The following is a 13,589-nucleotide window of genomic DNA, read 5'->3' on the forward strand; positions in this document are numbered from 1 at the left end:
AATCACACAGCTACAATAAACTTGATTTTTGTGTTTGAAACCTCATATTAAAACCTAATTTCATATAGATTTGATTTGCCTTTGAACTGCTACTTTCAAGAAGCTTTCTTCCTCAGAGCTAAATCTGGATTTTGCCATTTTTTGTTAAGAAAAGTTGCCCAGTGTCAGAGAAACTAAAAGTAGAGCAAAGAAAAAGAAAAAAAAAAAAAAAACCAAACCAGAGCCAAAATCACACAAGCGTTTATCTGTGTTTGGTTTGGAGCAATTTTTGCTGATGCACTCAGCTTCTCAGAACCGATGCCCAACTCCAAACGTGTACGTTTACCAACCTTTCATCTCTACAGAATAAAAGCCCCGAAAACCAGTGCCACCTCATAAATGTCACAACACGCCCAGATTGTTTGAGTATATTTCTTATTAGATATTGACTGACTCGCAGAATATTTGTAATAATTTTATTATAAAAATAACCCAAAATTTGAAAAAGCAGCTGCCCCAAAATGAGCTGTGCCTCGAAAGAGACAAGATCAGGACACGGCTTTAACGAAATGTGTGAATTTTCTACAGATCCTGCTTTATCATCTGTACCATCTGACACCAAGAACCGCTTATAATCAAACTCAGGTAACCCCTCAGTACATACAGATTCTGATTTTTATGTCTCTACACATTTACATTTTATATTTTAATAAAAGCAGTGTCCTGTGTCACAGATAAAACATAAGAATATTGAATGAATTGCAGATTTCTAAGTTTGGCATGGTTTATATTTATGCTAAATTAGTTTTACTGGTTGTTTAATCTGAGCAGTACCTGAGCTGACACTAACATGGATTATGTTAAACTAACCACTCCCTGCAGGCAAATTGCTTAAATAATATGTGGGGATAAGGTTTAAGAGCAATTTAATGAGTTATGGAAACAACTTAAAGGAGACTCTGATTGTGTTTCCTCTCTATGTGCTGCTCTGCAATTGGTTTGAGCTGGAAACCGATCTAATGTGTTTACGAAGCCCCAGTGTCTGTAAATTAGTATAAAACAGCGTCTCAGTCCGGTACGCTAGGCTTTCTCTCTCTCTGCTCATGCCAGAGAAACACTATCTGGACCTTTTTAGACAATGGAGAGACTCCAAATGCTGAAAAGTATGAACCGAGATGAGGATGTTGCTCTATTCCTGCTCCATAGGGGGGTAACACTGACTTATTTTTGCTGTTACAGTTACATTACTTAAGGTGGAACTGACTCTAAGTTCGCTAACTGCATGAAAGTAAACACAGACGGAAAGTGCTACAAAACTAAACAGCCAAATGAGTGTCTGTGGTAATTCAAATGGTGAATAAAACTTACAGACAAGTTACACTTCAGCCACATACAAACAACATTAGTTTCTCTCCTCCATTCCACCTTAAAAGACAGAGCTTCTGACCGTAAACAAACCAGAGATAACAGCTTTTCCCTACACCTTTAATAAGGCATCAAAATATTTCCTGTGTGGGAAAACGTAACAAGAAACAGGAACCAGACTTTTACATATATTCCCATGCATTATTAAGTTGTACAAATGCATTATTAAGGTTAATACACCCATAAATTTTGTATATTCATTAAAGATAACTTTAAACAGCCATGACACAAACATCTGAAAAAAATAACCATCCTTTCAGTCTAACACTCAGTTAACACTCATTTTTGCTCTTGGGCTCCCCTACAGTTACAGGGGGTACTACACTTTTACAGAACTGTCCTGAAATCAAGAGGTGAGGAGGTTGATTCTACATAGTGCAGCTTCTGCAGTGCTGAGCCTGGTGTAACAATGACAGTGATTTTAAGCTGTAATATTAAGATAATAATACTACATAGTGTTGCTTTAACTGCTAGACTCCCTTCTCCTTCCAGAGATCCAGCTTCATTAAGCCCATCACTAACATCGAGGAGCACTGTAACATTTTTCAGTTGTGGGTTTACATCCACTTTAAAAAGCAGCCAGAGCTGGTCTTAAATGTTAAAGGTTGTGTAAATACACAGTATATTCACAACTCAGTGTCTGTATATGCACTGAATACAATTTAAACCAGTGTTTCCATAATCGATTTAAAGAAAAGCAGACATTTCAGCTTTTCCATGCTACGGGCCCTTTAAATAACCCAGCTCTGGTGGATAAAGGCATTCTGGGAAAGAGCTGCTCTTCCAGAAAGCCTTTAGGACACAGTTTTATGATGTTTGCTGATTGGATGGTTCTGAGTCTGAATGGCCCTCCTGCAACGTTTGAACATCACGGTTTTATGATGAAATCTGCTGCCATCCTCGGCCTGACCATGTGTTCCTTCAATGTTTGGACAAGCTCAGCATAAACACGAGCTCTGAGCTAAAACACTGTAAAGTCCTGCTCAGACCATCTCCCTCAGCCAAGACAAGCGCTCTGGCTCATTTTATATCTTTGGTTTTTCAGAAACATATGAATATATTTGTTTTTATTTCTCTTTATTTCACATTTTCATATTTTTTGTTTTGCTGTGCAGAGTCCTTGGCAGATTAGAGCCCCCTGTTTATAAAATTATGATTATTTTGGAAGCCTGAGCAAACTGTTGAACCACTGCACATTCATATCATAATTATATCTTTGTTTTAGTAAATCATCCATAGAAAAATGCAAATACATCTTATTTGAAACATATTAAAGAGTTACATTTCTGCATAATTAAAAACGTAAACTGTAAACAAAGTGATAAAGAGTGGTTTTGTGTGAAATGATCCATTCTTTAAAAACCTACTGTTTATAGAATTGTTCAAACAGAGCTGTTCATAGTGGTGGTGAACTGAACCAGACGTGCAGTGTGCAGTGGCTAGTTACACTTACTCAAGTACATGTGCTTTTCACTGAAGGAGTCAGAAGGATGCCTCAGTGAAATTTCTCCTGAGTTTTGGAAACTTCCAGCTCAGTGTGTGTGTGTGTGTGTGTGTTTAGTCTCTGTGTCTCCTCTCACCACTCTGTGAATACTCATGTGTTTGCTGCACAAATAGGCAGAAGCTGTCAGAGCTAGAGCTCTTTGATCTACACACACTCAGGGCATATGAGGATGCAACACACACTAACACATACCAGTCTTTATTTATAAAGCTTCTGTTTGAAATCCCCCAAAATGGAAAAAAATATCAATACAACTGGTATATAATCCTAACAGTACTATACCGGGGAAATTACCACATGTGACCAGTACAATACTGTCCCAGTGTCGTGGGGGTACGTTTTTGGGTGTTGTATTGGTAATTTTCCTGGTTCTGTACTTGTCAAATGCAAGCAGTTCTCTGGGTAATGTAGTGGTCTAATGGAGGTTGTTTCCAGGTTGTTTTACTGCTGTCATGGGGCAATTTCCCGGGTGTTGTATTGGTGTCATGTGGATAATGTCTTGGGTGTTGTGCTGGTCTTTTGGGTTTTTTTTCCCGGGTGTTGATCTGGTCTTTTTGGGGTAATTTCCCAGGTGTTGTTCTGGTCTTTTTGGGGTAATTTCCAGTTTTTTTCTGGTCTATTGGGGGTAATTTCCCAGGTGTTGCTCTGGTCTTTTGGGAGTAATTTTTTGGGTGTTGTGCTGGTCTTTTGGGGGTAATTCCCGGGTGTTGTTTTGGTTTTTTGGGGGTAATATTTTGGGTGTTGCTCTGGTCTTTTGGGGGTAGTTTTTTGGGTGTTTTGTTGGTCTTTTGGGGGTAATTCCTGGGTGTTGTGCTGGTTTTTTGGGGGTACTTTCCCAGGTGTTGGGTCTTTTGGGGGTAATTTCCCAGGTGTTGTTCTGGTCTTTTGGGGTTAATTCCCGGGTGTTGTTTTGGTCTTTTGGGGGTAATATTTTGGGTGTTGCTCTGGTCTTTTGGGGGTAGTTTTTTGGGTGTTTTGCTGGTCTTTTGGGGGTAATTCCCGGGTGTTGTGCTGGTTTTTTGGGGGTACTTTCCCAGGTGTTGGGTCTTTTGTGGGTAATTCCCCGGTGTTGTGCTGGTTTTTTGGGGGTACTTTCCCAGGTATTGTGCTGGTCTTTTGGGGGTAAATTCCTGGGTGTTGTGCTGGTCTTTTGGGGGTAATTTCCCAGGTGTTGTTCTGGTCTTTTGGGGGTAATTTTTTGGGTGTTTTGCTGGTCTTTTGCGGGTAATTCCCGGGTGTTCTTCTGGTCTTTTGTGGGTAGTTTCCCAGGTGTTCTTCTGGTCTTTTGGGGGTAATTCCGGGTGTTTTGGGGGTAATTTCCCAGGTGTTGTTCTAGTCTTTTGGGGGTCATTTCCCAGGTGTTGTTCTGGTCTTTTGGGGTAATTTTTTGGGTGTTGTGCTGGTCTTTTGGGGGTAATATTTTGGGTGTTGCTCTGGTCTTTTGGGGGTAATATTTTGGGTGTTGTTCTGGTTTTTTGGGGGTAATTTCCCAGGTGTTGGGTCTTTTGGGGGTCATTTCCCAGGTATTATGCTGGTCTTTTGGGGGTAATTTCCCAGGTGTTCTTCTGGTCTTTTGAGGGTAATTTCCCAGGTGTTGTTCTGGTCTTTTGGGGGCAATTTTTTGGGTGTTTTGCTGGTCTTTTGGGGGTAATTCCTGGGTGTTCTTCTGGTTTTTTGTGGGTAATTTCCCAGGTGTTGTGCTAATCTTTTGGGGGTAATTCCCAGGTGTTGTTCTGGTCTTTTGGGGGTAATATTTTGGGTGTTGCTCTGGTCTTTTGGGGGTAATTTTTTAGGTGTTGTTCTGTTTTTTGGGGGGTAATTTCCCAGGTGTTTGGTCTTTTGGGGGTCATTTCCCAGGTATTATGCTGGTCTTTTGGGGGTAATTTCCCAGGTGTTGTTCTGGTCTTTTGGGGGTAATTTTTTGGGTGTTTTGCTGGTCTTTTGGGGGTAATTCCGGGTGTTTTGGGGGTAATTTCACAGGTGTTCTTCTTGTCTTTTGGGGGTAATTCCGGGTGTTTTGGGGGTAATTTCCCAGGTGTTGTTCTAGTCTTTTGGGGGTCATTTCCCAGGTGTTGTTCTGCTCTTTTGGGGTAATTTTTTGGGTGTTGTGCTGGTCTTTTGGGGGTAATATTTTGGGTGTTGCTCTGGTCTTTTGAGGGTAATTTTTTGGGTGTTGTTCTGGTTTTTTGGGGGTAATTTCCCAGGTGTTGGGTCTTTTGGGGGTCATTTCACAGGTGTTGTTCTGGTCTTTTGGGGGTAATTCCGGGTGTTGTTCTGGTCTTTTGGGGGTAATTTTTTGAGTGTTTTGCTGGTCTTTTGGGGGTAATTTCCCAGGTGTTGGGTCTTTTGGGGGTCATTTCCCAGGTATTGTGCTGGTCTTTTGGGGGTAAATTCCTGGGTGTTGTGCTGGTCTTTTGGAGGTAATTTCCCAGGTGTTCTTCTGGTCTTTTGGGGGTAGTTTTTTGGGTTTTTTACTGGTCTTTTGGGGGTAATTCCTGGGTGTTCTTCTGGTCTTTTGGGGGTAATTCCTGGGTGTTCCTCTGGTCTTTTGGGGGTAATTTCCCAGGTGTTGTTCTGGTCTTTTGGGGGTAATTTTTTGGGTGTTTTGCTGGTCTTTTGGGGGTAATTCCTGGGTGTTCTTCTGGTCTTTTGGGGGTAATTCTTTGGGTGTTTTGCTGGTCTTTTGGGGGTAATTCCCAGGTGTTCTTCTGGTCTTTGTGGGTAATTTCCCAGGTGTTGTGCTGGTCTTTTGGGGGTAATTTCTGGGTGTTTTTCTGGTCTTTTGGGGGTAATTCCCGTGTGTTTTTCCGGTCTTTTGGGGGTCTTTTCCCAGGTGTTGTTCTGGTCTTTTGGGGGTAATTTTTTGGGTGTTGTGCTGGTCTTTTGGGGGTAATATTTTGGATATTGCTCTGGTCATTTGGGGGTAATTCCTGGGTGATTTTCCTGGTCTTTTGGGGGTAATTCCCGGTTGTTGTTCTAGTCTTTTGGGGGTAATTTCCCAGTTGTGGTTCTGGTCTTTTGGGGGTAATTTTCCAGGTGTTGTTCTGGTCTTTTAGGGGTAATTTTCTGGGTGTTGTTCTGGTCTTTTGGCGGTAATTTTCTGGGTGTTTTGCTGGTCTTTTGGGGGGTAATTCCTGGGTGTTCTTCTGGTCTTTTGGGGGAAATTCTTTGGGTGTTTTGCTGGTCTTTTGGGGGTAATTCCCAGGTGTTCTTCTGGTCTTTTGTGGGTAATTTCCCAGGTGTTGTGCTGATCTTTTGGGGGTAATTCCCAGGTGTTGTTCTGGTCTTTTGGGGGTAATATTTTGGGTGTTGTGCAGGTCTTTTGGGTGTAATATTTTGGGTGTTGCTCTGGTCTTTTGGGGGTAATATTTTGGGTGTTGCTCCGGTCTTTTGGGGGTAATTTCCCAGGTGTTGTGCTGGTCATTTGGGGGTAATTCCTGGGTGTTTTTCTGGTCTTTTGGGGGTAATTCCCGGGTGTTGTTCTGGTCTTTTGGGAGTCATTTCCCAGGTGTTGTTCTGGTCTTTTGGGGGTAATTTTTTGGGTGTTGTGCTGGTCTTTTGGGGGTAATATTTTGGGTATTGCTCTGGTCTTTTGGGGGTAATTTTTTGGGTGTTGTGCTGGTCTTTTGGGGGTAATTCCTGGGTGTTGTTCTGGTCTTTTGGGGGTAATTTCCCAGTTGTGGTTCTGGTCTTTTGGGGGTAATTTTCTGGGTATTGCTCTGGTCTTTTGGGGGTAATTCTTGGGTGTTTTTCTGGTTTTTGGGGGTAATTCCTGGGTGTTGTTCTGCTCTTTTGGGGGTAATTTCCCAGTTGTGGTTCTGGTCTTTGGGGGTAATTTTCTGGGTGTTGTTCTGGTCTTTTGGGGGTAATTTTCGGGGTGTTGTTGTGGTCTTTTGGGGGTAATTTTCTGGGTGTTGTTCTGGTCTTTTGGGGGTAATTTTCTGGGTGTTGTTGTGGTCTTTTGGGGGTAAGTTCCCAAGTGTTGGGTCTTTTGGGGGTAATTCCTGGGTGTTGTTCTGGTCTTTTGGGGGTAATTTCCCAGTTGTGGTTCTGGTCTTTTGGGGGTAATTTTCTGGGTATTGCTCTGGTCTTTTGGGGGTAATTCTTGGGTGTTTTTCTGGTTTTTGGGGGTAATTCCTGGGTGTTGTTCTGGTCTTTTGGGGGTAATTTCCCAGTTGTGGTTCTGGTCTTTTGGGGGTAATTTTCTGGGTGTTGTTCTGGTCTTTTGGGGGTAATTTTCTGGGTGTTGTTGTGGTCTTTTGGGGGTAATTTTCTGGGTGTTGTTCTGGTCTTTTGGGGGTAATTTTCTGGGTGTTGTTGTGGTCTTTTGGGGGTAAGTTCCCAAGTGTTGGGTCTTTTGGGGGTCATTTCCCAGGTATTGTGCTGGTCTTTTGGGGGTAATTTCCCAGGTGTTGTGCTGGTCTTTTGGGGGTAATTTCTTTGGTACTTACCTGGGTTTCATGGGGTAATTTACCAGGTATTTTACTGACTCATATTCACACTGAACCTGTTTCTGGTTAATTATCAGAAATCTTTAGGCAAAAGCATGTGAAAAGGGCTTTTAGCACCTGCAGACCCTCCATGTCAAACTCTCTCACAGCTGGACTAGCGTAAACATTTTCAGACTCACCAATCACATCATTCAAGTCCATTCTTCAGGAGAAGCTTGACGGGTTTCAGTGAAGCGTGAACAAGCTGAAGTCAAAAAGCACAGAGAGCAAAGGTCCTCTCACTCTGAAAGTAACCATGGGATTCAGCTGTGGACATAAACAGGTTTTCTTTTTTACCATGCGATATTCTCAGTACAGTGAAAGATGGGAAGATGGGCGGGTCCAGAGCAGAGGTTTATCACCATGGCATTATGGAAAATAGACCACTTACAGTATGTTGTCATCATAAACCAGTAGATCCCAGCGCTGAAAACACACATTTCACACATTCTTCAAAGAGTTGAGCTCTGGTGTCATTCTGAGCCTTGTTCCAATGCACCACCATGTTATATTCATCTCAGTATATTTAACAGAATAATAGGATATAAGGCTAAAAATACAGTACACTGCAAACCATAGGCACCTAAGATTTTTATTAGTATTTCTTAATTAATTTCTCTTCCCAGTACATGTGGTGCCTGTAATATAAAATTATATAAAACTATAATATACACAAAAGCAGAAATGCAGTTAAAGGATTTTTTAAAAAGTAGTATCTGTGTTTCCAGATGTTCTCTTTGATTGTATGAATTTGTTAACACAACAGCACACTTAATTTAACATAATGAAGTATTTATTAACCGCTAAAGTTATGGATTGGATGGTAACCTGAAATAATACGGGAATGTCATGAGGAGAGGTGAGGTTCACTCAGACACTACGAACATCGCATAAGGTCCAAGAGCGCTAACCCTGAAACGGTTATTCACACACACACACACACACACACACACACACATACACACACACACACACAGTATCACACTCACGGGAATAATGGGGCTGGGTTTTTACTGTTATATTGAGGGTTATTTTTATTTTATTTTTTAAATTATTGCTGCTCAGATTAATAGCTTTTTAAATCTTATTTCTTCAGGTGCCTAAAACTTTGTGTTATATGCCTCCCTTAGATTTATAAGCCCAAAGCGTCCTGCTCTTCTTGTAAAAGAGTTAAACTTACACGGGGTACAGTGAAAAATTCAGTGAAAGTTTTGATTCAAAAGAAGCCTGTATTTATCATTTTAAGAAGAATGCAAACTGAAGAGATGCTGTAAAGACAGGAAGTTACCCTCGTTCTCCTTTAAACCAAACCACAGCCAGAAACAAGAGCCTTGACCTCAAAGACTGGCCAAAGCATGGATGAGAATAATGTGGTGATAGATTATCCAGACATCTTCCTAGATAATGCAGGATTGAGATGGAAAATCATTAGCATAATGGTCAGCTTTTGTCCAGCTCTGTGTCCAATGACTATCCCAGAGTTTATCCTCATGTATAAACATGAGCTGGATTTATTACATTGTTCAATAGAACTGTTGACTTGGCAAATAGCAAATACAGAACTGTAGATGCAGTAAACACACCTCTCTGTGCCTATGACTCTATTTTGTGCCATTGTTAAGGTTTGCTAAGGAAAAGGAGCTAAAATCACACAGTTAAAACAACCAAATTAGGCTCTTTCCCATGTTGTATCCAGGCAGATTCCAGCCAAGCTCTTCCCCCATTGGTTAGGACTTCAGCAACTGGACTAAAGGACTTACACATTAGATTAAAGGAACTCTATGTGCATTTATTTTGACCTTAAATGAGGTATTGATCTTCAGAAACATTGTGATTGCTCCAATGAACTGTAATAGGGAAAATAGAGACTCTGTTGTTGCTACTCAGGGCTCAGCACTGAAGAAACTGCACTATGTAACTTTAAGGGCGGAGTGGGAAGCTTCTACCCTACCAAGATTTCAGTAGCAAAATTTCAGGAGCAAAAAATCCAAATCTTACCTAGTGTTCTTTTAATTACCAGCTGCAGGGTCTCGGGGTCTTGGGTGGGATTCACTCATCGGGTCACTTTCTGTGAAGAGAGTGTGGTGTGTTCTTCCTGTGTCTGTGTGGGTTTCCTCCCCTCAGTCCAAACACACACACTGGTAGGTGGAGTGACTGTGTGAATCTGTGCACAGCTGTGAGAGCGTGAAAGGGTGAGGGTGTGGTGCTCTGTCCAGGGTGTGATTCTGTAGAGGGTCTGGACTCACCGTGACTCTGGATGAAGCACTTACGAAAGACGAATGAATGAATGAATGAATGAATGAATGAATGAATGAAAGCACAGTTTGCTCAATGTAAGACACTATTGCCCTGTTCAAATGAAGTAGAAAACAAAAAAAATCTGAAAAAGTTTTAGACCACAACGCTATTCTTCTCCTAACTCGGTCAGTCACGGCTCTGTTTCCATGCGAAGGCCACAGTGATGATTTATTTACTTCTTGCTGATTTCGTTTGTGCCTGAGGAGCTCTTGGTCTCAGAGACAAATCGAGAGTTTTTCAAGGATGTGTCCAAAGATAACAGCCATGATGTTTTTGGCTGCGCTGGCCCTGAGCCCTTGGCACTGTGCTGGATTTGGCAGAAAACCCAGAATGCTTTCGCGGGCCGTTCATAACAGCCCCTATCAGACAATAACGAGGCTAATGACTGTGTGGAGCTGCCTCGAATCATCCACATACACACACACACACACAAACACACACACACTTGTAAATCAGAGCATGGAAAACTGAACAATGAACTGCACCCAACTAACACCTGGTTTCCCAGGTGGTTATCAGGGTGTTGTGTTGCTAGATATTGTTTCAGGGGAGGTGTTTCAGTTGGTGATTCCCCAATTGGAAAACTTTATTGCCCATAGGTTGCTCTGTACTGGCTCAGGGGACAAAATGAGACACAGACATCACACACAAGAGAGATATAAAGGTGATAAAGGTGAGATAAACTTGAGTACACTCTTAAAAATAAAGGTCCTAGAAAAGATTCTTTGAGCAATCCCATGGAAGTGACACTTTTGGTTCTGTAAAGAACCATTGCGAATACGTTTTGTCATGCTTTTGCCCTGTTTTGTATTTTCCTGCTCTGTCTTTGTGTTTTGTGTATCATGTGGTCTTTTAGCTCATGGCTTTGCTTTGTTTTTTCTTGTCTCTGCCTTAGCCCCACCTTGTCATTAGTGCTCCCACCTGTGCCTCTTTTGTGGTCCTGCCTTCCCAGGACCACATTATCCATCCCGGGTTTTTCTTGTCTGTGTGTGTGTGTGTGTGTGTGTGTGTGTATACACCCCTTTGGTTTCTGTAGGATTGGTCTAGGCTTGTATGTTTGCATCAGTTCACGGTTGTTTTCTGTTTGTCTTGGTTCAGTCTGATCAAGTTTGTATTTACTTTGTTCTGCAAGTGTTTATTTTTAGATTGTGATTCTACATTGTTTGGTTTTGTTTGTTTTAATAAATATTTCCCGCAACTACGTCCACCTCCTTGTCTCTGCACAACTGTGACAACGTTTAAATGGGTTAAGAACCTTATGTGCACAAAAGCCAAAAAAAATGGGAAGGGCTAAAAAAGTTCAATTTATAAAAATGTGTGTACACACACCTCTACACTGTTTTCTCTTTATAAATCACAATTTCTTCAAAATGCCCACATTTACCTATAATACCTATTTACCAATGAAAATAACCTTGCAAATATTTAAATATGGGCTTCTCCTTTCATTTTCGCATGAGATAGTGGTGACAATGGAGGACTGAAAGATAAAAAAGAGAAGCTTTGGACACTGTGCGGCTTGTGGTAGAAGTCATTGTTATAGAGGTCGAGGCGAGGAAAAATATGTGGTTTGGTGGCCTCAGTCGTGGCATTACAAACAAACAAAAGTAAGTTGAATGGCAACATGTGGCTGCAGCATTAAACAGTGTTAATCAGCTCATTAAACAGTCATCATCGTTTCCAAAAAAGAGCCATTATGACTGACAGTGCATCAGCCCCTTGCCTATTTATAGACCTGTAAATTACGATTTACTGTCTATTTATTACAGACTGTAATTTCTGCATGTTTCCTTACATTTCTCTATTTTACAACATGATGTCACCAATTCACGCTCTCTCTCTGCAATGTTTTCTGTGTATGCATGGGTCAAACCTTGCTTAAATACATGCTCATTTTTGCGCAAAGTATTCCTTTATAGATCACACTTTCTTCATGAGATGTTGCACACCCATATTTCAGAACTGTTTTTGTGTGTACGCACCTTTTCTAAATATTTCAAAGCTCTTACCAGGTGAACAGGACAGTCAAGATGAACCTGAAGTCAACAACAATAAGAATCATACTGTCGCTGTCCAATCAAAAACATGTATCTCCAAAATAGGATGGAGCATTTTTATTCATCATGAGATCAAATGATGCAGTAAACTAAACATCCACAAACATGGACATACATGGTTTTCTTTGGAAAGGGATGACATAAAAAAACTGAAAACCTTTCTCCAGAAGTAGCTGGAGTCCAGTGGATGTTCAATACCGCGTTTCGTCTTCTCAGGTTGGCTGTGTTGGTGTGATGTTCAGTTTCGTGTTTTGAACAGCACTTTTCTGAGGGTGATGTGAACGTGAGAACTTCTTTAAATATCTCCATATCTTCAGAGTTCAAAAGCACATTTCTGGAAGAGTTCTCAGCTCAGTGTCATGTATTCGCTCATGGCCTGGACTGAGGTGAGATTTCTGTGAATGCATGAGCTCATCCAAGAGGGAGCTCTTCACTTCAATTCTCACAGGGGTGTGTGTATTTTATAATTATAATGTATACTCAATTGTTGTGTGCCTGTATAATGCATACACACTTGATCCACATTAATGCCACTCCAAATCATTAAAAATTATTGGATGGAGCTCCATTGCGCCAAAGATACACTGCTCCACAGCCCAGTCCTCAGAGACTTTTACTTCTCTAGCCCTAGACAGAGACAGAATCATCTAGACACCGAAAACAAAACAGAGCCCACACACAATGACAAAACATGACTAAATTAACAACTAACAGAGATAAACAACGAACTAAGCGCTATAATACAGACTTGGAAGCAAAAAAAAAAAAAGAGAAGGCTATAAGAAAATGTCAAGAACACAGAGGTTCAGAAAAAAATTATATAGAGGAAGCTAAAAATATAACAATACTTGAAACAAAAGAGCAAGGATGAGCAAACTAGGATTAAGAGATACTTAAAGGAAACCAGAAACATACAAACACAAGTAAACCTAGACCTAGAAGGGTAAACAAGAAACAAACACTAGGAGCCAGCAATATAGCTGCGCTCCAAAGCCCAGGCTGCAGCTGAGGTAGGACTGTCCTATGAAGACTCCTTCTTGGTATCCTAGGTCACACAAATGGAACGGTCTAAGGAAGCTGCACTGTGACGTCACAAGAAAGGTCTTACCTAAGTTTAAATATATTTTATTTGCTTAATAATATTATCCTGCAACATAATAACATTTCAGCAGTTGAGAAACGCTGTCGAGCTTGGATCTCTACCTGATTTGCGCCGCTGCCTGATTTAGACTTCACATGCACATAACATCTTTCTTGAGGGGGCACAAACCTGACACACTCAACATTATCTGGAGGAACTCTCCGCTGTGTGATGTGGTGGTAGATGGTGAGAAAATTATGATGGTTAGAAAATTAGATAAGCTCTATTCCCACTGCCATTGTTTAACGTCACCTATGTGTCCTCTGGTGGAAAAGTGTCAGACCAATATGACACTTTAAAACGTTACATTTATTATTCAGTTAATTTTATTTGTTCTGCTGAAGACAGAGATGTACCAGGCTGGCTCCTTTCAAAGAAACATGGTCCACCTCTAGTCCCAGATTATGTCACACTCATTTTAAACCGTTATAACTCTCACACTCCAGCATTCAGACAATAACAAATCACACAGCTCTGGCTGAGACTACAAGGACCTGCTTATTCGTCTGAATGTTAGTCCTAAAGTTTCACGACATCTATTTGGGGCAGGAGTTTATTTAACTGTCTTTATTTCACATTTTAAAGAAGGTACTGATTTGGTTTGTGGTTTGTGGTCACAACCTCAGAGGAAATCCATCTTGTGGCAGTCAACACCGGTCAGGATTGGTCACCACAAAATGGCTAGCATAACCGCT

At 41.1% G+C, this 13,589-nt stretch overlaps 2 protein-coding genes across 2 annotated transcripts; both read right to left on the bottom strand.

Annotated features, from left to right (window-relative positions):
• Nucleotides 1-3,524: 3,524 nt before the first annotated feature.
• LOC136664125 (proteoglycan 4-like) lies at nt 3,525-4,424 on the bottom strand. The gene has a single exon (XM_066641196.1). The coding sequence runs from the start codon at nt 4,422-4,424 to the stop codon at nt 3,525-3,527; it is 900 nt and encodes a 299-aa protein (XP_066497293.1).
• Nucleotides 4,425-6,328: 1,904 nt separating this feature from the next.
• On the bottom strand, nt 6,329-7,276 carry LOC136664150 (proteoglycan 4-like). Its single transcript, XM_066641231.1, has one exon. The coding sequence runs from the start codon at nt 7,274-7,276 to the stop codon at nt 6,329-6,331; it is 948 nt and encodes a 315-aa protein (XP_066497328.1).
• Nucleotides 7,277-13,589: the final 6,313 nt, after the last annotated feature.

Source organism: Hoplias malabaricus, chromosome 1 (assembly GCF_029633855.1).
Source record: "Hoplias malabaricus isolate fHopMal1 chromosome 1, fHopMal1.hap1, whole genome shotgun sequence".
Taxonomy (NCBI): domain Eukaryota; kingdom Metazoa; phylum Chordata; class Actinopteri; order Characiformes; family Erythrinidae; genus Hoplias; species Hoplias malabaricus.